This window comes from Eucalyptus grandis, chromosome 5, assembly GCF_016545825.1.
Source record: "Eucalyptus grandis isolate ANBG69807.140 chromosome 5, ASM1654582v1, whole genome shotgun sequence".
Classification (NCBI taxonomy): domain Eukaryota; kingdom Viridiplantae; phylum Streptophyta; class Magnoliopsida; order Myrtales; family Myrtaceae; genus Eucalyptus; species Eucalyptus grandis.
Window position 1 is genome coordinate 14,037,805 of NC_052616.1, and position 26,016 is coordinate 14,063,820.

General features: G+C 42.0%; 4 protein-coding genes across 4 annotated transcripts; all 4 read right to left on the reverse strand.

The window, feature by feature from the left end:
- On the reverse strand, positions 1 to 2,805 carry LOC104444300 (glyoxylate/hydroxypyruvate reductase HPR3). Its single transcript, XM_010057956.3, has 2 exons — positions 2,276 to 2,805; positions 1 to 1,073 (listed from the first exon to the last, which is right to left on the reverse strand). The coding sequence occupies exons 1-2, from the start codon at positions 2,759 to 2,761 to the stop codon at positions 549 to 551; spliced, it is 1,011 nt and encodes a 336-aa protein (XP_010056258.2). The 5' UTR covers positions 2,762 to 2,805; the 3' UTR covers positions 1 to 548.
- A 5,885-nt stretch (positions 2,806 to 8,690) lies between these two features.
- On the reverse strand, positions 8,691 to 11,499 carry LOC104444301 (glyoxylate/hydroxypyruvate reductase HPR3). Its single transcript, XM_010057958.3, has 2 exons — positions 10,922 to 11,499; positions 8,691 to 9,807 (listed from the first exon to the last, which is right to left on the reverse strand). Exons 1-2 carry the CDS (start codon positions 11,480 to 11,482, stop codon positions 9,283 to 9,285), a joined length of 1,086 nt encoding a protein of 361 aa, XP_010056260.2. The 5' UTR covers positions 11,483 to 11,499; the 3' UTR covers positions 8,691 to 9,282.
- A 1,968-nt stretch (positions 11,500 to 13,467) lies between these two features.
- LOC120293152 (glyoxylate/hydroxypyruvate reductase HPR3-like) lies at positions 13,468 to 15,533 on the reverse strand. Its single transcript, XM_039311976.1, has 2 exons — positions 15,013 to 15,533; positions 13,468 to 14,591 (listed from the first exon to the last, which is right to left on the reverse strand). Exons 1-2 carry the CDS (start codon positions 15,496 to 15,498, stop codon positions 14,067 to 14,069), a joined length of 1,011 nt encoding a protein of 336 aa, XP_039167910.1. The 5' UTR covers positions 15,499 to 15,533; the 3' UTR covers positions 13,468 to 14,066.
- Positions 15,534 to 22,153: 6,620 nt separating this feature from the next.
- LOC120285877 (glyoxylate/hydroxypyruvate reductase HPR3-like) lies at positions 22,154 to 24,885 on the reverse strand. Its single transcript, XM_010060139.3, has 2 exons — positions 24,382 to 24,885; positions 22,154 to 23,207 (listed from the first exon to the last, which is right to left on the reverse strand). The coding sequence occupies exons 1-2, from the start codon at positions 24,847 to 24,849 to the stop codon at positions 22,683 to 22,685; spliced, it is 993 nt and encodes a 330-aa protein (XP_010058441.1). The 5' UTR covers positions 24,850 to 24,885; the 3' UTR covers positions 22,154 to 22,682.
- Between the last annotated feature and the right edge of the window lie 1,131 nt (positions 24,886 to 26,016).

Sequence of the window (26,016 nt, forward strand, 5' to 3'; positions counted from 1 at the left end):
TGTTGAAGCAGATAGATAAAGGTTTAAAGCATGAACCAAGTAGCACCTAAATACCACTCTATCCAAGTCATTGCCAGCAAAAAGAGAACTATCAAAACTTAATATGAAGTTCCGGAACACAACAGTAGAGCTTAAAGCTAAAATACACAACACAGGATGTAATGCCCTATCTTCATTTTCATCGGTAATCGGCATGTCCATTTCTGAAGTCTTGCACCCAACAACAAATGCCACATTTCACAAGGCCTACCAAGTCTCATAATTCGTCATTTCATTCCTTCCTCAGCTTCTTCATAGCACCAACACACTGTCGTACGATGAGTTGGTTTTCGCCAATTCTGGCAAGGGACAATAGGACGGAAATATCAAAAGGAAGATATAATCAATAATCAAGTCGGCTCCTTTTTGAGATTATCGTACTATTATCATCTCATGGCTACAGATGGCTGGTTACTCACCAGATGTAGAAAGACTGCTTCAGGTAAAGCCAGCTGAATCTAGTTTAATTAGTGGTAAAAGAGCCAAAATATACCAGTACAGCTGTTGGTTCACTCGTCTAACACAGGGGAAAGCAAGGGCTTATCTGAAAAGAAAGCTTCCAAGTTCCCGACGACAAGATTGCATAATTCCGATAAGGATTCCGTGGTAAAAACAGCTGTATGTGGGGACAATACGACATTATCAAGAGCAAGGAGCTCTTCAGGAACTTTGGGCTCATTCTCAAACACATCTAAGCCAGCGCCTCCAAGTTCTCCCTGGACTAGAAGTTGCACCATTTCCTTTTCATCGATAATTGATCCACGCCCAATGTTAACAATCACACCTTCCTTCCCCAAAGCTAATAGCACTTCCCTATTGATCATGTGGTGGGTTTGCTCGTTCAGGCCACAACAGATTACGAGGACATCACAATTAGTGGCAAGCTCGCGGACATCAGAGTAGAAGGGGTACAAAACGTATGGCTTCTTCTTCCTTGAGTTATATGAAACGGTGCATCCAAAGGCCTCAAGCCTTTTAGCAACTTCTAGGCCAATCCTTCCCAATCCAACGACTCCAGCTCTCTTGCCTCCTAGCTGCGAGTGGAATAGCCACCACAGGCAGAGAAGATATAATTTACACTTCATGTATAACTGGAGAAAATAAGATCAAGTCCTATAAAACAGAAGGAATTCTCTCCCTGAACTATTGAAATAAATGAGGACATACTATTCTACAACTACACCTCACGAATAACAGAGAATCACACAAACATGAGTTGAGCCAACTAGTTCATAGGAACTTATGTTATGCCGCATCTGTTACTGACCCTAAATGGATTGTCCAAGTGTGCTTCCCAGTCAAATCCATTAGCATTGACATTTTCAAGAGGAAGACAAAATATTCATATTTTCAATTGCCTTGCTATAGAATACCGCATGCCATGGCTGTAAAACATGAAGTGACCTATGTTACAACATTTGATAACAAAATCAGTAATTGCACCATTGAATTTACCAAGCCAACCCAGGGGATGCTCAAGACAAATAACTCTATCGAACAACATATCCCATCAAAGATAATTCTTGTGGTCACTTCATCTATCTTAAATGAAGATTTTACCTATCATATTGACTGTCAGTAAAAAATTTGAAAACTTTAGGAAGTTGAATGCGTTAGAGTTGAACAGGGGAAAATAACAAAATCCAATCTTTCCCAAGATCGTCTATTAATAGACAGGTCTTTATGGCCCTCATGACGAAAAATCTTTCTATGCATCTAGACACAGTCTATATACCTTAAATTACTAATTTTAGCCCCCTACAGGATGTCTGAGGTCCATTATAACAAGAAGATAGACCCCTTGTACAGATCATAGCTTTTTCTTGTCAAACGATCATGCTCAGCCAGCTCAAAGAGCGAAAAGTCTCGATAAGGGACCGGCTCGATGGCTCGGTGTAAACATTCTCCACCTGATCAGCCAACTAATAGCAGAAACAATCTGCAAAACACTTCTTCTACCCCAAGAAACAAGTGACAACTATGCTCGTCCTGTTCACCTATTCTTTCTCCAGAATCCGATCGACAAAGAGCGCATCGCAATGTTGTCAAATGATTGTGCTTAGCTAGAAAAAATCAGTTGTCAAATTGCCGATTACTGAAATGCCGGCTCTTGCACGTTCCATTAAAGCTCGCGTTCACTCGATTCTCCTCTCTTGATTGCTGAACGCTCATCTATACAACTATCATCGACAAAATTCGTCACAGACAGGTAGAGAGATCGAGCGAGCATTCATACCTTCGAACCGAGTGCGAATTCGCCCTCGCCACTCCACGATCCCCGCCTCACGTACCGGTCGCCCGCCGACACCTTTCTCAGCACGTCGATCAGCAGCCCGATCGCCAGATCCGCAACCTCCTCCGAGTACACCTCCCCGGCGCCGGCGACCGCGACCCCGCGCCGCCGGCACTCGGCGAGGTCGATGTGGTTGAGGCCCGCGCTGGTGGTGAGGACGAGGCGGACCGCCGGGAGCCGCCGGAGCATGTCGGCGGTGACCGGGACGCCCTGGGAGGTGAGGATCGCCTCGGCGGAGCGGACGTCGTCGGAGGCGAGGAAGTCGTCGAAGGGGAGCGGCGACTCCCACGGCTTGAGGAAGCGGAAGCCGTCGGGGAGGGGGCGGTCGATGAGGGTGAAGTGCGGGGGGTGCCGGAGGAGGAGGACGCACGGCGCGGCGCGGCGGCGGAGGGGCGGAGGGCCGCCGGAGCTCTCCGGATCGGCGGCCATGGGGGAGTCGGACTGAGCGGTAGAGAGAGAGAGAGAGGAATTTTGCTGCCGTTGCTTGGGAAAAAGGCGACAGAGACGTTGAGGAATCTTGTGCCTATGACGTCATCCATGAGGTGGCCCACCATCATATTTGTGCCTATTATTCATATGATTTTTTTTTTAATCCTACTCTATTTTTATTCTAACTCTCATTTTCATATTTTTGTCCTACATTTTTATAGGGCATGAGAGTTTAAACCCACTCCTGAAATTAAATCGTCACCACCCAAACTTCCTGAAAATGTAATAATTCGAATCTCCACCTCTCATTTCCATATTAAAATGGTGGCCACTGAAATTCAATTTTCAATTAAAAATCGATGAAAATGTATAAATTCGTCTTGGCAATTTTTTCAATAGAGATTAGTAAAAATGTGTCGAACTCATGTTTTTCCCGTATACTCCTACTGAGTCAAAATATCTTCTTTCCATAAATTTCTTTAGATTTCAAACCACATTCTCATGTCATTATTCAAGTACCGTCGATTTTAAAACTAAGCTTGATAACACTGCTTTTGTGACTATTGGTGCATTGATCGACTTGAATGAGCACAATTCGACCTCTAAATAACACGTGCCATGTTAAGCTCTCGATAAGAGTTGAATGCAACCGGATTAGGCAAAGAGAAATATTTGTGCTCTTTTTTTCTATTATAGGAAATTGAAAATGCCACTTGGAACTTTGGCACTTGGGGGCATCTCGAGGTTGTCCGTTGATTGGTCCAAACATGTTTTGTACAATAACATTCGATGTGGGGATGTCAAGATTAACAAAAAAGGACAGGTGAGATGAGGTCGGTCAGGCTTCTTCGTTGCGCAACCAACTTTATAGATAAACCGTACGAAGAAATTATGCAATTTAGCTTCGCTAGGCTTCTCATCTATGCCGTTTAAGATGCGCATGGTAAAAATATATAAAATGTGAAAAAGGAAATTGAGAAGAAGCCGTAAATAAATAAATAAGTAAATAAAAGCAGAAAAATAAGATGAAATACAATGATGAGCATTTTCGTTAAAAGTGTGATTAATGAGTACTTTCACGATATTGATTAATCATATTTGAGGAAAGAGTAATTTCATTTGGTTTTACTAGAATTTAATATATGACAAAACATTTTTTCCGAAAGTTGTTTTTCGACTTTTGATAAGAGGAGACGGGTTCCGTGGCAATTTCGAACAGGAAATATCCAAGTGCAAAAAAAAAAAAAATTGCAAACATTTATTTGAAACTTCGAATTAAATTATACATACAAATCGTGTCAGAATTCAATCAACAACAAGGCTTGAAAATACAACCACTTCCACAACAATACAAATGCATGGATTGTGTTGAAATTTAATCGATGTTAAAACTCGAGAATGTGCAAATGCAAACCATGCCGAAATTCAATCAACCAACCACTTCCATCACAGTACACATGCACAAACTATATCGAAATTTAATCAAGAACGTGCAAAGACGTAATGTTGAAATATTATCGACGGTGTGATATTCACGATCGAGATATACATCATAATTGAATTGACAATGAAGCATTGGGATAAAGATATGCATTGAAATTTAATCCACAACACAAAGTAGAAAGCTATAACTAAGGAAAAATAAAGTACATGAAAGTAAACATAATAAAATATTACATTTTGATTGTCGATATGGCCCTTTCAATTGATGAGAACTTGGCATTTATAGACCTTCTATCATAACCGTCTAGGAGCAGTTTTTTCATGATTGAATTGTAGCTCGACACTTCCGAAAATAATAGTCTCATATTCTCACCTTGTCAACTCCCTTCAAAATAACAACCCTATTTCCAAGGAGTTGTTCATTTTCGATATTGTCAATTCCCTTCGAAATAGCAACTTCAATCTCCATTTTCACCTAACTATTCTCAATGATCTCCTTAATGGATTTACATGAGCCTTAGATGCAATCCTTTGAATCGATCATCTGCTCCTTAGTTAACACATTATCGACAACTTTGGTAAAATAATTTGCCATCATTTGCCACTAGTTGACATGTGCTAACACTTTCATCGAAATCATCAATTGCATATAATATTGACCAATCTTGAATCCAATCAATTGGTTTCCTCCATAGATGACCAAACATATCCAGATAGTATATTCTCCATTATTTTCCCTTTTCTTCACTAATTTTGATAGTTTTTTATGAGTTTATCGAGTCCACTTTTGTTACTTCTGAACGATCGTTGCATATCAATAATACTAAAGATCAAACAATTTTGGTGTCAGCATATGCTCTCTTTTAAAAGAATTGAATGATTCATTAATAATTTGATACCTTTGAATTAGAAAATGCAAGAGTCATCACATGCCCTCTTGTCATTGGCAAATTTCCATGATTGATATCACCGGCCTCATAGGTCTAGAAGATGCAGGATTATTAGGATTCGCCTGCACTTGAATTGAATGACTTGATGTTCTTGGCTCGTTCATAATTTCATTGAAGGTATTGACAACAATTGGCTTATCACGTCAACGGAATATTTTATCACGTGGTTTGTCAATTCATTCTTGTGGTCCACAAACAACCATCACATGGCGGCCAACATTATAGGAGTTCGCTCTAGTTGTCTTCTTTGCTCATCAGTGTGCTGTCTTGGGATATTGACATCTCCACCTCGTTCTTGCTTTGCCACTAGGAATGCAGTCAACGACTCAAAGTGTCTTGTCTTGTCATTACCACTGGGTTGTGAATTGTCACCACCACCATCATCAAGATCAAGTTGATTCCTTGTTCTCATCATCGTATCTCCTCAAATCAACCACAATGGTCCCATCAGGCGTGACATTTGTTTTGCTGGAATTTAATCTACAACGAAACATTTTTTCCGAAAGTCGTTCTTCGGCTTTTGATGAGAGAAGATGGGTTCTGTGGCAATTATGGATAAGAAATATCGAGGTGGACAAGAAATAACTGCAAACCTTTATTTCGAATTTCGAACCAAATTGTACATACAAACTATGCCGAAATTCAATCAACAACAAGGCTTGAAAATATAACCATTTCCATAGTAATACACGTGCATGAACTTTGTCGGAATTTAATTGACGACAAAGCTCGAGAACATGCCAAGATGTAATGCCGGAATTTAATTGACGGCGTGACACCCATTATAGAAATGTACATCATAATTGAATTGACAACAAAGCATCGGGGGATAAAGATATACATTAGAATTTAATCCATGACGCAAATCGAAAACCTATAACTAAGGAAAAATAAAGTCCAAGAAAGTAAAGATAATAAAAGATTACATTTTGATTGTCGATGCCCCCTTCTAATTGATGAGAAAGAACTTGGCATTTATAAACTTTTTATCATAACTATCTAGGAGCAATTTCTTTATGGTTGAATTGTAGTGAAAATAATAGTCTTATTATATTCCCACGTTGTCAACTCCCTTTAAAATAGCAGTCTTATCTCTAAAAAGTTGTTCATTTCCCACATTGTCAATTCCTTTCAAAATAGCAACTTCAATCTTCATTTTCATCTAACTATTCTTCACGATCTCCTTAATGGATTTACACATGCCTAAGCCTTAATTCAATCCTCTAAATCGATCATCTGCTCCTCAGTTAACACACTATTGACAAACTTTGATAAAATAATCTGCCATCATTTGTTACTAGTTGACATGTGCTAACACTTTCATCCAAGTCATCAACTACATATATTATCGACCAATTTTCAATCCATTCAATTGGTTTCCACAACGGATGACTAAACATGCTTGGATGGTATATTCTCCACTCTTTTCATTTTTCTTTGCTAATTTTGATAGTTGCATATGAGGTTGTTGAGTCCATTTTTGTTACTTCTAAATGATCATTGCATATCAATAATTACTAAAAATTGGACACTTTTTTGTGTCAACACATTTTCAAACATGAAATAAGAAAGATAGTATATTGATTATATCAATCGGCACGACACGAACCTCATTCCACTTATTTGTTAACGAATCTAGTTCTCAAGCGAATAATTATGATGGGGTGGTGGAGATTTCATTGAATTAGGGTGTGTTTGGTAACGTTTCTGTTCAAAAATTATTCCAAGGAACAGAAATAGAAAAAACTATTTTGCTCCGGAGAACAATTTTTTAATAGATATCAGTTCAATTTATGGCTTATCACCAAGAATCGGCTCCCCACTGGCCCTTCTTTTATCTTATGGCATGATTGGGGACGCGGTTTGTGTTTTTTGCAAATTGACGCTGAATTCGATTGATCATCTGTTTTTTGATTGTAGCATTACAGCTAGTTGTGCATTTCTTTGGGCGGCTCGATGCAACCTTCCTTGGCGTAATAGCAGTTGGGCCGATAACCTTCACTGGGCTTTGAAATTTTTATCCGGTAAGGGCTTCTATCACTCCATTGCCTAATTTTCCTTTGGAACGCTGTGCCATCTCATTTGGACATATAAGAATGAGATCCTTTTTAGGAACCTTACATTCACGGTCCTGGCCTTGAAGAATCAACTCATTAAGGTGGTCAAGGATAAGGCATTGACTTTTACAAATGTGGAGGACAATCCAAGAAACAGAAGACTTCAACATAACTAGGGGATTGACCCTTGCATCTTTCATTCATCCTCGGTGGCTCCTCAGGAGTCCTATTGCGGAGTGTTTGCTATATGGGATTATTCTCTCCCTCTAGCTGCATCCTGCATTGTTCTTAGTTGCCGCATTGGGCTCTATCATTTTTGTGTTGGGTTTTGGGCTTGGGTTGCCATTATTTGGCTGTTAGTTGCCTTCTTTTGTTTTGGTCATTCTTTAGGAGGTGGCCGTCCTTATGCTATTTGTGCCTTTAGCTTTTGCCTTGTTGGCTTTTCCTTTGTTTCGGCACCCATCCACTCATTATGCCTTGTTCGTTTTGAGTGTAAGCTGGTGTCGTTGCTTGTACATATTGGCTTAGTTTAATACAATTACCGTTCACCAAAAAAAAAAAAAAAAAAAAAAATTGAAAGAAATCGTTTGGTAAACTTGTTCTTGGAATAGAAAAATAACAAAAACACGCTTTGGTAAATTTGTGTTATTTTAATTTTTAAATATTTTTATTGTATTTTTCTTATTTTCTTTCCTTTTTTTTTTTCTTTTTTTCTTCCTTTTTTGGCCAATGCCTCTGCTCGGCGGTGGCCCGGTGAGGGGGCGAGCTCGGCCTCGCCGATGGCTAGGCGAGGTCACCCTCGCCGGATCTAGATGAGCCCAAACTCGCCCACCAAGGCAAGGCCGAGCCTCGCCTGGGGGCCGGCGACACTTAGCCTCGTCGGGGCCGACGACGCTCCAAAGAGGTCGCCACCCTCAATGGCGTCGCCGCCCTCGACGGCCGGTCGCCGGTCATGGCCAAGGCCGACGACTCGGCTAAAAAAAAAAAGAAGAAAAGAAAAAGAAAGAAAGAGAAGAAAAGAAATAAAGAGAGAAAATTTGTTTCTCCAAAGTGTTCTAGAAACAAATTTTAGAAACAATTTTTTTCTTGTTTCTGTTCCAAATTTATTCCCTAACAACAAAAAATAGATTTGGAACAAAAACGCAAACAAACGCGTTTATGTTCTTTTTTTTATCCCGAAAACAAAAAATAAGATTTGTGTTCATAAACAGAAAAAAGAAACACAAACAAAAACACCCTTAGTCACCTAACCCTTTTATAAGCTCAATTAAAGTGATACAAGAGTCCAAAGGATATTGGACACTGTGCAACCACAAGCAAGCATGAAATTACAAAACCAAGAGGCACTCATGCTGAGAACATCATCGAGGTGGAAAAGAGAGAGTCAGGACAATTTGGATCCATCCTCGGTGCGACGCAGACCGTCTTTCGCGCCCAAGACGCTCACGAGCTGCGACCATCCTTTCTATACAATGAGACTCCATCAAAGCTGCACCGAGCATTGCAACTACAAGAAAAGCAGGCACCACTTTTGTGCCAATCTGCTAACCCTCAAAAGAAAACTTAATGATAAAGAAGTTCCAAAACATCAAGATCAGACCCAGAGCTACGAAACACGACACAGGATCTTATGATACCGTCTACATTTTCATGGAGAAGTCTTCAGTAATCAATCGACATGAGCCCATTCTAGAGTCTCACACCCAATGACAAATGTGACAGGCGAAACAAGGCCTACCAGTATCATCACTCATTATCTCTTTCCGTCCTCGGCTTCTTCGTAGCACCTGACAGACTATCGTACAATCAGTTGGCTTTTGCCTATTGTGGAAAGGATTAACAAATACAACAGATGAGACGAAACCATCACAGGGAGGAATATAATCAACAGTCAAGTGGCCACAGATAGTGGGTTAGCTGCACCAAGCACGGCTCGTAGTGATGCAAAACGGATGCTATCAAGGCACGTGTATTGAGACCAATGTGTAGAAAGACTGCTTTGGGTAAAGCTGACTGAATCGACTTCAGTAGTGGTAACAGAAGCCCAATATAGACCGGCGGAGCAGTTGGTTCACTCATCCAACAAGGGGGAAAGCAAGGGCTTATTTGAAAAGAAAGCTTCCAAGTTCCCGACGATGAGATCACATAAATTTGATACGGTTTCTGGGGTAAGAACAGCTGCATGCGGGGACAGTACAACATTATCAAGACCAAGGAGCTCCTCAGGAACATAAGGCTCCTTCTCAAACACGTCTAAGCCGGCGCCTCCAAGCTCTCCCTGGACTAGAAGTTGCACCATTTCCTTTTCATCAATAATTGGTCCACGCCCAATGTTAACAATCACGCCTTCCTTCCCCAAAGCTAATAGTACTTCCCTATTGATCATGTGATGAGTTTGCTCATTCAGGCCACAACAGATTACAAGGACATTGCAGTTAGTGGTGAGCTCATGGACATTGGAATAGAAGGGGTACGAAACATATGGCTTCTTCTTCCTTGAGTTATATGAAACGGCGCATCCAAAGGCCTCAAGCCTCTTAGCAACTTCCAAGCCAATCCTTCCCAATCCGACAATTCCAACTCTCTTGCCTCCCAGCTGCAAGTGAAATTACCACCACAAGTAGAGAAGATATTATTTACACTTCATATATAGTGACAGAAAATCACATGAGCACGAGTAAAGTCAACCAGTTAAAAAGGCCTTATGGTGTAATGGCATCTGCTACTGACCCTAAATCAATTGTCCAAGTGTTCTTCATGCCCGTATCCATCAGCATGCAAATTTGCAAGAGAAGACACAACATTCATAATTTCAAATGCCTCGCTATAATACACCTTACACCATGGCTGTAAACATGGAGTGACCCATATCACAACATTTGATAACGAAATCAGCTATTGCACAAGCCAAGCCAGGGAACCCTCAAGACAATATTACTCTGTTGAACAACATAATCAGACCGAACTTACCATATCTACTGTTATAATCAGACATGCAAACACTGTGGAATGTGTTAAGAGTCGAACTAAGAAAAATAACCAAATCCAATCTTTCCAATGATAATCTATTAATGGAAAGGTTTTCATGCTCTTGCGACAAAAAGCATTTTATGCATCTAGACATGGTCTTTATACCTTAAATTACTGGTGTTACCCCCTCTGAGACGTCTGTGGTCCATAATAACTAGAAGGTCAACCCTTCATACCGATCATAGTTTTTCTCATTAAACAATCACGATTGGCCAGCGCAAAGAGCTAAAGGTCTCAACTCAGCGGCACATTCGCTCAGGATAGACATCCTCCGCCTGATCAGACCAATTTTTAGCTGAATAATCTATAAAACACTTCTACATCAAGAAACAAGCGAAAACTACGCTAGTCCAATCCACCTATTCTTTCTCCATAAGACGATTGATACAAAGCACATTGGACCATTGTCAAATGATCGCGTTAACCTAAAAGAAATCATCAATCTATCTACAGTCTAGAGTCCCAAGCTTTTAACATTACGCAACAGAGAGCACATAACCATCAATGGCGAAACTCAATTCTCAAACTTGTCGATTCCTAAATTGCTGACTCTTGCACATTCAATTAAACTCCACTTGTACTTAATCATCCTCTCATGATCACTAAATCAGTAATCCAAAAGAAAAATTAACGACGAAAATCGACAGAGACAGATAAATAGATTGAGCAAGCACCAAAACCTTCGATCCGAGGGCAAATTCTCCCTCGCTACTCCACAATCCGCGCCTCACGTACCGGTCGCTCGCCGAGACCTTCCGCAGCACGTCGATCAGCAGCCCGACCGCCAAGTCCGCCACTTCCTCCGACTTCGTGTCCCCCGCCCCGGCGACCGCGATCCCCCGCCGCCGGCACTCGGCCAGGTCGATGTGGTTGTGGCCCGCGCTGGTGCTGATGACGAGGCGGACCTCGGGGAGCCGCCGGAGCAAGTCGGCGTTGACGGGAGCCCTGGCGGAGGTGAGGATCGCCTCGGCGGAGCGGGCGTCGGCGGAGGAGAGGAAGCCGTCGAGGGGGAGCGGCGATTCCCACGGCTTGAGGAAGCGGAAGCCGTCGGGGAGGGGGCGGTCCAGGAGGGAGAAGTGGTGGGGGTGCCGGAGGAGGAGGACGCGCGGCGGCGGACGGCGGGGGAGGGGCGGTGGCGCGGCGCGAGAGGCCATTGGAAGCCAAGACTCAAGAGTGATTGGGACTTGAGAGGAGTGTACGGTCGAATTGGGGAAGTTGATAAAAGGGGAATTTGGCGCCATTCTCGTACGGAGCTCTTGATATCTCTTTTCGAGGTGTGAATAGGAACTTTAATATTAGAATTGTAAAGCCAAACATTGTTTTTTTTTTTTTTTCCTGATTAAGAAACCCACGCATCGTACAACACGACATGTCACAGCCTAAAAACATTCTCGGGGCAACGGGGTAAACGGAGAATACGAAACCACCACACACGTGCCACAACAAATGTCCGAAAAGCCTGGGTAATGGGAGTAAATCCTGGGGCAACACATACTAGCCACCATACACATGCCACCGAGTAAATCACCGTGTGACGCCCGGGAATCGAACTCCTCCCCTTGTGTTAGGGGGAGAAACTCACTGCCAGCAGCGCTACCCAAGTGGGTGGTGTAATGCCAAACATTGTTGTTATATCTTTTTCGGTTAAATGATGGCATTTTAAAAAAAAAAATTTCCCCCTAATTTCACGTATATAATTTAAAAATACTATCCCCTACTCAATGAGTAATTCAACTCCTTCCATCATTTATCATCCTACAAGTTTGTCAAAAACTGCTCATTCTTCAACTTTCTTGTTCTCGATGATCACTCTCCACCCTCTTTGGGCCAATTTATTACGTTCATTTGCTTCCATAAGGTTTGTCCTCAAATTAGGCACCTATTAGAAGTGATCTTGCATATGATATCATACTGTGTTTTCAGTAATCCGATTTGATGCTTTAGAAATATATATTGTACCAAGTATCGGTTCAATACATAAATCATTCTTTCTATCAAGAAGCAAACCCAATAAGTACTTAAAAATATGTCTACAAACTCTATAAGGCTTTGTTTGTTTTGCGGAAAGTGTGGTGTTTTTGAAAATATTTTTCAGAAATTATTTTTCAAGAAAATATAATTATTTTTCAATATTCGATGAAACTTGAAAATGAAGTGGAAAATATTTTTCGTTATTCAAGAAGAAAATTTTTCCTTCATATACCCTTTTCATATATTTTATTTTTAAAAATGGATTTTTCATATTTTTTTAAAATTTATTTTAATTTTAATTTTTAAAATCTATTATTAATTTTTTTTTTTTTTAAAATTTATTTTACTTTTTTTTTTTTTTTTTTTTCCATCTCCTTCTTTCTTGACTGATTGCCGCCCGTAACGATGGCTTGCGACTGGCCACCGGCGAGCAGCTCGCTGATGAGCACAAGGCTCATCGCTCCCCAAAATGGCGAGCTCGCCAGATTAACAAGCGCGAGCTTGAGATGGATGAGCTCGAGATTCACTTGACAATGGCTGACGACTAGCAAAATAGAAGAAGATGAGAAACAAAGAAAAGAAAACAGAAAGAAAAAATGGTGGCGACGGTGAAATAACTCACAGATTTTCAGCGACGGCGAGCTTGCGGCGATGGCGGCGCGACGTGTTGAGAACGTGACGCTCGTGACTTGAACGGCGGTGCAAATGGCGGCAGTTCAGTGAAGACGGCAGTGACTCCTCAAGCTCACAGTCAAGGGAGGCTCGGCTTGGGCAGTGGTGGTGGTGGCGGCTCAAAGCAATGGTGGCACGGATGGCCAAGCAAGCGGCGGCAAGAGGCGGCAAGAGGCGGTGACGGTGGTGCGACCAAAGATGGTGGTTTGGTGGTGAGGACGGCGAACGGCACGGCTCCAAGCGGCGGACGGAGGTGGCATGAGATGGTGATGGTGATTGGTGGGGTGGTGGTGGAGATGGGGTGAAGATGATGGGGTAGTGAAGGCCAGGAAGAAACAAAGCACGGAAAAGATGGAATAGGAGAAGAAGAAGAAGAAGGTTCAGCTGGGGGGAGGGGGGAAAGATGAAAAGAAGAAAGAGAGAGAGAAGAAAAGACAAAAGGGGAGCGGCTGCAGGGGATAGGGAGGAGAGAAAAGAAAGAGAGAGAAAAAGGGGGGTGGATGGGACTTGGCAGAAGGGGGGAAACGTGAGGGAGAGGAGAAAGAGGAGAGAGAGAAGAAGAAGACCAAAAACGGGGATGTCACAGTTGATTTTCCCCCGAAGTGCAAACTTTTCAGAGCATTGCCACCAAAGAAAACGTAATACCACAGAAGTTCCAGGACATCAACATTAGAGAACTAGAGCTACATACACAACACAGGATCTGATCATCTATTCTCAATTTCATGGAGAAGTGTTCAGCGATCAACAAGTCCCCATTCCGGAGTCCTGCACCCAATGACAAACTTGACAGTTCAAACAAGCCCTACCCAGTATCATCATTCTACCATCTATTTCCTTCCTCGGCTTCTTCGTAGCAGCGGACAGATTATCATTCAATCAGTTGGCTTTCGCCAATTCCAGAAAGGATAAACAACAAATCCAACAGGATGAAACCATCACAGGGAAGAATATAATAGACAGTCGGTTGGCTCCTTTTCGAGATGATCGTACTATTACCATCCCGTGGCCACAGAGAGTTTGGTTAGCCACACCAAACATGCTTGTAGTGATGCAAAACAAATGCCATCAAGGCACACATATTGTGACCAAAGTATGTAGAAAGACTGCTTCAGGGAAAAGCCAACTGAATCTAGTTTAGCGGTGGTAACAGGGCCGATATAGACCGGGTGAGTTGTCATTTCACTGATATAACGCAGGAGAAAGCAAGGGCTTATTTGAAAAGAAAGCTTCCAAGTTCCCGATGGCGAGATCGCATATATCCGAGAAGGATTCCGGGGTGAAAACAGCCGAGTGTGGCGATAATACGACGTTATCGAGAGCGAGGAGCTCTTCAGGAATGTCGGGCTCATTCTCAAACACATCCAAGCCGGCGCCTCTGAGCTCTGCCTGGACCAGAAGCTGCACCATCTCCTTTTCGTCGACGATCGATCCACGCCCGACGTTAACAATCACACCTTCCTTCCCAAGTGCTAGTAGTACTTCCCTAGTGATCATGTGGTGGGTTTGCTCATTCAGGCCGCAGCAGATAACGAGGGCATCGCAGTTGGCGGCAAGCTCACCAACGTCGGAATAGAAGGGGTACGGAACGCATGGCTTCGTCTTCCTTGAGTTATACGAAACGGCGCAGCCGAAGGCCTCAAGCCTTTTGGCGACTTTCAAGCCGATCTTTCCCAATCCAACAATTCCGACTCTCTTGCCACCCAGCTGCAAGTGAAATTACCACCACAGGTAGAGAAGATATCATTTTCACTTCATGCATATAACTGAAACAATAAAGATCATGTCGTATAAAATGGAATGAATTCTCTCTGTATTATGGAAAGTAAGGACATATGGAGTGACCCGCTACAGCATTTGATAAAACAGGAATCAGTAATTGCACGGTCTGGATGCTCAAGACCATATAACTGTGTCGACCAACATATCGGACTGGAGTCCCGATCGAAGATAAATCCCGGGGTCGAATAATCTATCTTAACTAGAAGATCTTACCCATCATCAATCTCTCCACGGTCTAGATGCCGAAGCATTATCATAATGTAACAAAGAGCACATGATCATCAATGGCGAAACTCAGTTGTCAAATTGTCGGAGACGGGCAAGCAGATTGAGGGACGACTAATACCTTTGAACTGAGTGCGACTTCTCCCTCGCTACTCCACAACCCGCGCCTCACGTGCCGGTCACTCGCCGAGACCTTCCTCAGCACATCGATCAACAGCCCGACCGCCAAATCCGCCACATCCTCCGAGTACGCGTCCCCCGCGCCGGCGACCGCGATCCCGCGCCGCCGGCACTCCGCCAGGTCGATGTGGTTGACGCCCGCGCTGGAGGTGAAGACGAGGCGGACCCCCGGGAGCCGCCGGAGCATGTCGGCGGTGACCGGAGCCCTGCCATTGGTGAGGATCGCCTCGGCGGGGCGGGCGTCGGCGGAGGAGAGGAAGTCGTCGAGGGGGAGCGGCGATTCCCAGGGCTTGAGGAAGCGGAAGTTGTCGGGGAGGGGACGGTCGAGGAGGGAGAACTCGATGGGGTGGCAGAGGAGGAGCACGCACGGCGGGGCACGGCGGCCGAGGGGCGGAGGAGGGCCGTCGTTTTCAGGGTGGGAGGCCATGGGAAGTCAACGGTAGTGATGCCCACCAAACCTTGTAAACCTAGACAAATGAGGTTTGGGTCACTTGATATAAGTAATCCATTACTCATTTAACCCTACATGAATAAAGAAATAGGTTAATGACCACTTTGACGGGTATACTAGACACAATCTTTGTACCTTAGATTACTAGTGTTTCCCCCTACAAGACGTCTGAGGTACAGAATAACTAGAAGGTAGACCGATCGTGGCTGTTTATCGTCAAACAATCACGATTGGCCTTCGACCAAAAACCAAAAAAATCACGGTTGGCCAGCCCAAAGAGTTAAAAGTTCTCGACTTAGGAGCTCGTTCACCAGGTATAAACATCCGTCCAATTCACCTATTCTTTCTCCAGAAGTTGATCCATACAGAGCGAATCGCACTGTCGTCGAATGATCATGTTTAGCTAGAAAATATAATCGTCAATCTCTCCGTGGTCTAGATGCCAAAGCTTGAACATAATGTAAGAGAGAGCACGTAAATCATTATCAATGGCGAAACTCAGCTGTCAAATTGTCGGATACTAAATTGCTGGCTCTTGCACTTTTCATTAAAGCTCGCTTTCACTTAATTCTCCTCTCTTGATCGCTAAACACTCATCTAAACAGCCATGAACCATGAATGACAAGAATCGTCACAGACAGGTGAAGAGGTTGAGCGAGCTCTAATACCTTCGAACCAAAGTGCGAATTCTCCCTCGCTACTCCACAACCCACGCCTCATGTGCCAGTCACCCGCCGAGACCTTCTTCAGCACATGGATCAGCAGCCCGACAGCCAAATCCGCCACGTCCTCCGAGTATGCACCCCCTGCGCCGGCAACTGCGATCCCGTGCCTCCAGCATTCGGCCAGGTCGAGGTGGTCGAGGCCCACGCAAGCAGTGAAGACGAGGCGGACCACGGGAGCTGCCAGAGCATGTAGGCGGTGACCGGACCCTACCATTGGTGAGGATCGCCCTGGCCGGGTGGGCGTCGGCAGAGGAGGGGAAGTCATCGAGGGGGAGTGGCGATCCCTAGGGCTTCACGAAGCGGAAGCTATCGGGGAGGGGACGGAGGAGCGCCGTCGTTTTGGGGGTAGGAGGCCATGGGAAGACGAAAGTAGCGACGTCCACCAAACCTCGTACACCTTTCAACTGACTGAAACTGGCAGCCTCGTACCAAGAAACTGGCATCAATCATGTCGCCACTCGTGAGAGACAATAAAAGCTTCAACGCCAACTTCAACCTTATGTACAGTAAAAACTCTCAGTCCTGTAACATTCTTCAAACGAAGGTACAGATCTTATGCCGCTTTTAGCATCCCTCTTTCTCTTTCAAGGATCGCGGGCATGGAATGTCGCGGACAGAGTTTCCAATTTAGTCATCACAAGTTCAATTATTGCAGATCCCGCCGGAGTTCTATAGCGTGTTCTGACGCATGCTGGTCGTAAGTCCATTGCACGAATTGCATGCGTTGACCTTTGTGACTTCGCATGTATCAGCATATGACGAAAGCCAGACCCCCATCTCATTACCAGATTAAACCGTGAAACAGAGGAAGTGTCGGAATGGAATCTCACCGGCAATAAGAGACAGGGACGATGCCGGCGCGGTACTCGAAGATCTTGAGGAACATGGGCAATGGCGAGGTCGATGTGCGGGCAGGGAGGGTTGCACCACCCGGCCGTTGTCCTTGGGGGAGGGCGTAGTTAGACGGGCGGAAGCTGATGAAAATCGTGTTGGGAGGGTTGCACCACCCCGCCGTTGTCCTTTGAGGAGATTATTAAGAGGAAGTTTAAGTCTGAAACTGTCAATAGATCAAGTTTGACTTATGTTCACTCAAAACCTTAAGCCAATGAATTATGACCAACCATGATATATTAACTAATTTACACCACATCAATTTTCCAATATAAGATTTTTCTAACACAACTCACTCACACGTGCGCCTTAACAAATGGACAAATGGAAGGAGGCCTAGTATTTCCAACAAGTAAGCGACATCATCGGCGGTCATTCACGCACTTGATCCCAAAGCATGCCAGTATCTCAGCCTGTTGTTGAAAGGCATTGAGCTCAAGGCCATTGTGTTCACGCCGCAGCCCATCAATATTGAAGAATGGAGAGGCTGCTCTCCATGTCGCGTGAAGAAGAAGAAGAAGAAGAAGAAGAAACGATGAGATCATCGGAGGCGAGGCCACAACAAGATTTGTGACCCTCGCTAGCCATAATGGAAAAAAGAAAAGAAGAGGAAGAAAAGAAAAAAATAATAATAAAAATAATAAAAAATGTCAATGTCTATCATATCACATAGAACGGCCAACATCTACATTAACAATTCTCAAATGGATTGAATTGATATCAATATAGAAAGATTTAGGACTAAATTAGTATTAATACAAAAATTCTGACTTTTTTTCGTACTTATCAACTATATCAGGTCCTTTGATTTTTTTTTCTTTATTTCATTTTAAGTCTAATTTATGAGTACCCTCAAGATACCGATTGACATATTTGACGCAAAAGTGATTTCATTTTCAAATTTAATACAAGTAAGACAATGTATAGAAAATGATAAATTTTCACTATTATTAATCAATCGACACTTGGTACATTCCATTCCACTTTGGTTTTCAAGTCAATTATTAAGGGTGGGGAGGTCTCATTTAATTTGTCGCGTAAGTTTATTTAAACTTAATTAAAGTGATCTAAGAGCCTATAAAATTTTATGCTCAGTTTGTTTCAACAACAAAAAAAAGATTCGGAAAACACTCTCCTAAAAATAATCATTTGTATCGCTTGAAATAATGGGTAAGTTTATTTGAATATATGAATTATTTCCAAATTATTTTTCTAAACTCCTATGCATTTGGTTTGCTGAAAACGATTAGTTGATGAAAAATCATTTATGATCAAAGAAACTATGCACACTTAAAGTTAGAAAATTGAATTTCTTAATCTGGAAAGGGACAAAAAAATTCTTGAAAACTGATTTCCCCCTACCCCTTTGTTCGTAAAATTATAAACGTGCCGAACAAGTAATATAATGATGAGAAAAAGTATCGTCCCACGGAGATTAATGATTAATAAACTAATTAAATACTAACATAGATTAATTCTAAAATTTATCTAATGGATCAAAATGTAATTGAGAATAAATTGAAAAAAAATCTACTAATTAAATATTAACATAGATTAATTCTAAAATTTATCTAACAAATCAAAATTTAATTGAGAATAAATTTTTAAAAAAAATATGGAGACTAAATGCTGTAAATCAATCAAATAAATATGTTAAAGCATATGATTTCACCATAACCACTAGATATGAATTTTAGATTGTTGCGCGTACAAGAACAAATTAAACATGTGATAGCGGAATTTCCTAATCTATTTACTATCGTATCTCTAGGTATAGCAAATAAACATAAATATATTAAAATTTATGAATATTCCTAGTTTACAATAAGTCTTTTGGATCACTTTAGCATCGAAGGCTACACAAATAACGTAGAATTTATGGTTATATATTTTCACTTCTTAGTTTCAAACATACACATCAGATCATTCAAGTGGTGGTCAATCACTCAAAAGCATTAAGCACAATAATATATAACTCGCATGAATGGAATCACTTGCAAAACATAAAAATCATGAAATTCACATTATCATGGTGAAACTACATCGTAATCTTAACAAAAGAAAATTAGAACATAGTAGAATAAAAATATAAATATAAATCAAACCTAGTATCTTGAATCAAATAACAAGAATTATATTACCACTTTTATCTTCTTTCAAAATACTTGAAAACTCTTGAAACAATGAGAATAAAAATGATCTAAAAAAACCTAGCTGCCCCTTAGGCTCCCAATGTTCTCCTATTTATATGATATATCCAAGATCCTTTATCTCCAAGCAATTGCACATAAAATCAAGGAGTAAATCAGATGATTTTTTATTTGGTATCTATCTTTCACTGCTTTCTAATTTGAGTTCTTGATTTTTGCCATTCTTTTCCTTATTTTCTTCATATCTTATTATTTTGTATAAACCAAAAAAAAAAAATTGAATAATCAGAAGGAAGTTCAAATATTTCCTCATAAATATTGCATTATTTGTTGTCTAAAATAGGTAAAATAACTTTACTTTTATAGAGTTATCACCCTTCACCCTCCGGGCGGCCGTGTTGTTAGCCTCCATCAAAGCTGCACCGAGTTGCAACAACAAAAAGCGCAAATAATACTTCTGTGAGACTCTCCTAATCCGCAAAAGCTCTCTCCTCTTTGCAAAGACGCCCGGAAAGCTTTTAATTCTTTGGGCCCAGAGGAAATTGCAAAGTCAGAATATGTCTATTCTATGAAGTGATTTGGTAATTGATGAATGAAAAGTGACAAGAACAATAATTTAATCGACGGTGTGACACCCATGATAGGAATGTACATTGGAGTTGAATTGATGACGAAGTCTTGGGATAAAGATATGCGTTAGAATTTAATCCACGATACAAATCGAAAACCTATAACTAAGGAAAAATTAAGTTGAAGAAAGTAAAGATAATAAAATATTACATTTTGATTGTCGAGGCCCCTTCCAATTGATGAGAAAGAACTTGGCATTTATAGACCTTCTATCATAACTATCTGGGAGCACCTTTTTTCGTGATTGAACTGAAATTCGCTGCTTCCGAAAATAATAGTCTCATATTCTCATGTTGTCAACTTCCTTTAAAATTGCAGCCTTATCTCCAAAAAGTTGTTCATTTCCCACATTGTCAATTCCTTTCAAAATAGCAACCTCAATCTTCATTTTTACCTAACTATTCTCTACGACCTCCTTAATGGATTTACATGTGCTTGAGCCTTAGATGCAATCCTCTACATCGATTATTTACTTCTTAGTTGACACACTATTGACAAACTTTGGTAAAATAACCTGCCATCATTTGTTACTAGTTGGCATGTGCTAACACTTTCATCCTAGTCATCAACTACATATATTATCGACCGATCTTCAATCCATTCAATTGGTTTCCTCCATAGATGACCAGATATGCCCTGGATAGTATATTCTCCATTATTTTCCCTTTTCTTTGCTAATTTTGATGGTTGCATATAAGGTTGTCAAGTCCACTTTTATTACTTCTAAATGATCATTACATATCGATAATAACTAAATACCGGACTATTTTTTCGTGTCAACAAATTTTCAAACATGATATAGAAAAGATGGTATATTGGCACAACACAAACCTCATTCCGCTTATTTGTTAACGAATATGGTTCTCAAGAGAATAATTATGATGGGGTGGTGGAGGTTTCATTGAATTAGTCACCTAACCTTTTTATAAGCTTAATTAAAGTGATGCAAGAGTCCAAAGGATTTCAGATGGCAAAAAAACGCTTTAAGTGCCATAACTTTGCTCAAAGGGACACGCCATAACTTATGAAAGATATATTTAAGTGCCACATTCGAAGAAAAACGGATCACTTAAAGTGTCACTCCGGCCAAAATGCCAACGTGGCATTTTTTCGGCGAAGCGCGCCCAAAACGACGCCGTTTTGCACGCTAACGTGGCCAAATAATACAAAAATGGCGTCATTTTAGGGCCGATGTGGTAAAAATAATAATAAATTAATTAAATTAATATTTAAAAATAATAATTTAAAAATTAAATTTAGTTAAAATATAAAAAGTAAAAATAATTTTAAAATTAAAAACTTAAAAAAAAAAAAAAGAAAGGGGGAGGTGGCCGAGGATCGCCCGCCGCCGCCCCCCACCGCCACCGGAAGGGCCGGCAACAGGGGGAGGGTCGCAGGGTCGCCGGATCCGGTGAGGGCCGGCGACCCGCCCCCTGATCGAGGCAAGGGCTCGCGCCTCGGCGGGCGGCGGCCCTTGGCTCGACCGGCGAGAGTTGCCGACCTCGCCGAATTTGGGCGAGGGCCGCGACCCTCCCTAGATCGCGGGCCGTGGCGAGGGCTCGCGAGCCCTTGCCACCGGGGGAGGGTCGGCCCTTCCCGGCGGCGGCGGAGTGGCAACTAAGGGCTGATCCTCACCACCTCCCCATTTCTTTTTCTTTAATAATTTTTAAAAAAATTTAAGATTATTTTTTAAATATTTTAATTAAATTTAATTTAATTAACATTTTTTATTGTTTTACCACGTTAGCCCAAAACAACACCGTTTTTGCATTTTAGCTACGCATTATTTAGCTACGTTAGCATGCAAAACGACGTCGTTTTGGGCTCCGTTTGCCGGAAAAATACAACGTCGACATTTTGACCGGATTGACACTCAAGTGAACCATTTTACTCCGATTTTAACACTTAAGTGTACCTTCCGTAAGTTATGACACTTTAAGTGTCCCTTTGTGCAAAGTTATGGTACTCCAGAGCTCCACACGTCGATTTTAGACACTACACAATCACAAGCAAGCATGAAATTACAAAACCAAGAGGCACTCATGCTGAGAACATCATCGAGGTGGAAAAGAGAGAGTCGGGTCAATTTGGATCCATCCTCGGTGCGACGCCAACTATCTTTCGCGCTCGTGACGCTCACGAGCTGCGACCATCCTTTCTATACAATGAGACTCCATCAAAGCTGCACCGAACATTGCAACTACAAGAAAAGCAGGCACCACTTTTGTGCCAATATGCTAATCCTCAAAAGAAAACTCAAAGATAAAGAAGTTGCAAAACATCAAGATCAGACCCAGAGCTCATACACACGACACAGGATCTTATGATACCGTCTACATTTTCATGGAGAAGTCTTCAGTAATCAATCGACATGACCCCATTCTAGAGTCTTACACCCAATGACAAATGCGACAGGCGAAACAAGGCCGACCAGTATCATCACTCATCATCTCTTTCCGTCCTCGGCTTCTTTGTAGCACCTGACAGACTACCATACAATCAGTTGGCTTTCGCCGATTGTGGAAAGGATCATCAAATACAACAGGATGGGAAAAACCGTCACAGGAAGAATATAATCAACAGTCAAGTGGCCACAGATAGTGGGTTAGCTGCACCAAGCACGGCTCGTGGTGATAAAAAACGGATGTCATCAAGGCACATGTATTGAGACCAATGTGTAGAAATACTGCTTCGGGGTAAAGCTGACTGAATCGACTTCAGTAGTGGTAACAGGAGCCCAATATAGACCAGCGGAACAATTGGCTCACTCATCCAACACAGGGGAAAGCAATGGCTTATTTGAAAAGAAAGCTTCCAAGTTCCCGATGATGAGATCACATAAATTTGATACGGTTTCCGGGGTAAGAACAGCTGCATGCGGGGACAGTACAACATTATCAAGACCAAGGAGCTCCTCAGGAACATAAGGCTCCTTCTCAAACACGTCTAAGCCAGCGCCTCCAAGCTCTCCCTGGACTAGAAGTTGCACCATTTCCTTTTCATTGATAATTGGTCCACGCCCAATGTTAACAATCACCCCTTCCTTCCCCAAAGCTAATAGTACTTCCCTATTGATCATGTGATGGGTTTGCTCATTCAGGCCACAACAGATTACAAGGACATCGCAGTTAGTGGCGAGCTCACAGACGTTGGAATAGAAGGGGTACGACACATATGGCTTTTTCTTCCTTGAGTTATATGAAACAGCACACCCGAAGGCCTCAAGCCTCTTAGCAACTTCCAAGCCAATCCTTCCCAATCCAATAATTCCAACTCTCTTGCCTCCCAGCTGCAAGTGAAATTACCACCAGAAGTAGAGAATATATTATTTACACTTCATGTAAGGTGACAGAAAATCACACAAGCATGAGCAAAGTCAACCAGTTAAAAGGGCCTTATGTTATGCTGCATCTGTTGCTGACGCTAAATCGATTTTCCATGTGTGCTTCACGGTCATACTCATCAGCATAAACATTTTCAAGAGAAGACACAACATTCATAATTTCAAATGCCTTGCTACAAGATACTTGTCACCATGGCTGTAAACATGGAGTGACCCATATTACAACATTTGACAACAAAATCAGTAATTGCACAAGCCAAGCCAGAGAATGCTCAAGACCACATTAATCTGTTGAACAACATAATTAGACCAAACTTATCATACATACTGTTATAATCAGACAGGTGAACACTAGATAAATCAAAATTTAAAAAATTTAGGAAGTTGAAGGTTTTAGAGTTGAACGAAGAAAAATAACCAAACCCAATCTTTACAGTGATCATCTATTCATGGAAAGGTTTTTTTGCCCTTATGACGAAAACAATTTAAGCATCCATACACAGTCTTTATGCCCTAAATTACTGGTGTTGCCCCCTACGAGACACCTCCTGTCCATAATAACTAGAAGGTCAATCCTTCGTACCGGTCATAGCTTTTTCTTATCAAACAATCTTGATTGGCAAGCCCAAAGAGCTAAAGGTCTCAATTCAGCAGCCGTTTGCCCGGTAGAGATATTATCCGCCTGATCAGACCAATTAATAGTTGAATAATCTATAAAACACTTCTACATCAAGAAACAAGTGAAAACCATGCTTGTCCTATGCAACTATTCTTTCTCCAGAAGTTGATCGATACAAAGCACATCGCACCATTGTCAAATGATCATGTTCACCAAAAAGAAATCATCGATCTATCTACAGTCTAGAGTCCCAAGCTTTTAACATTACGCAGCAGAGAGCACTTAACCATCAATGGCAAAACTCAATTCTCAAAATTGTCGGTTCCTAAATTGCTGACTCTTGCACATTCAATTAAATTTGACTTGTACTTAATCATCCTCTCATGATCACTTTTGACTTGTACTTAATCATCCTCTCATGATCACTAAACAGTCATCCAAAAGAAAAATTAACACGAAAATCGTCAGAGACAGATAAATAGATTGAGCGAGCACTAAAACCTTCGATCCAAGGGCAAATTCTCCCTCGCTACTCCACAATCCTCGCCTCACGTACCGGTCGCTGGCCGAGACCTTCCGCAGCACGTCGATCAGCAGCCCGACCGCCAAGTCCGCCACTTCCTCCGACTTCGTGTCCCCCGCGCCGGCGACCGCGATCCCCCGCCGCCGGCACTCGGCCAGGTCGATGTGGTTGTGGCCCGCGCTGGTGCTGACGACGAGGTGGACCTCGGGGAGCCGCCGGAGCAAGTCGGCGGTGACGGGAGCCCTGGCGGAGGTGAGGATCGCCTCGGCGGAGCGGGCGTCGGCGGAGGAGAGGAAGTCGTCGAAGGGCAGCGGCGATTCCCACGGCTTGAGGAAGCGGAAGCCGTCGGGGAGGGGGCGGTCGATGAGGGAGAAGTGGCGGGGGTGCCGGAGGAGGAGGACGCGCGGCGGCGGAGGAGCGCCGCCGTTTTCGGGGCGAGAGGCCATGGGAAGTCGAGAGTAGTGATGGAGAAGAGTGTACGGTCGAATTGGGGAAGATGATAAAAGAGGAATTTGGCGCCATTACGTTACCGTGACAAGTTTGACTCGGCTCGTACCAATTCTCTTGATTTTTTTCTTTTGACATATGAATAGGAACTTTAATATTAGAATTATAATGCTAAACATTGTTTGTTATGTTTTTTTTTTTTTTTTATCGATCCTACTTTACTCATATTTTAACTTTCACTTTCAGACTTTTATCAAGAGAATCAAAATCCACATTTGAAATTAATTCGTTCCCACCTCAATTTATGAGAATATAAGAATTCAAACCCCTACCCCTCCCTTCCATGTTGGAAATGTAGCCACTAGGATAACACTAATGGTTAACATTGTTGTTATGTTAAATGGTGGCTTTTGTAAAAAAATTTCTTTCTAATTTCACATATATAATTAAATAATGCCATCCCCTACTCAATGCATAATTCAACTCCTTTCATCCTTTGCCATCCTGCAAGTTTGTCGGAAATTGTTCTTTGTTTGGCCCTTTTGTTCTGATGATCACTCTTCACCCTCTTAGGGCCAATTTATTACCGGCCCACTAGCTTCCATAAGGTTCGTCCTCAAATTACGCACCTATAAGAAGTGGTCTTGCATATGATATCACACTACGTTGTCAACTCTTTCGATTCAAAGGATGTAATCCGGTGCTTTAGAAATATATGTTGTACCAAGTATCAGTTCAATACATATCAGGAAGCAAACCCAATAAGTACCCAGAAAAACATATCTACAAACTCTCTAAAAATATGAACATTTTCCAGCTTTAGGACATCTTTACTCGTGCCTTTTATGCAAGCCAAATAACCACAACTCATCTAATTAAAAGAATTAATCACAATCATTTTTCAACAGTTTTCTCACTCACACATCAGAGATCACTCTTTTTTAAAAAGCGTCTTTACAACTTTCAGAAAAAGAGAACTTGGGGTGACTTCAATATCGAAAGACAACTTCATTTGGAAAGCAATCAACAATAGCCTGATGTGAGAATAACCAATCCATTCCTAACATAACATCGAAATCTTGTATCTTCGATCCTACTAGATCTTTAGGCAATTCTAAATTTCTATTTCATTAAAAGGGTTGGTTTGGACCAACATCTAGAGTCGA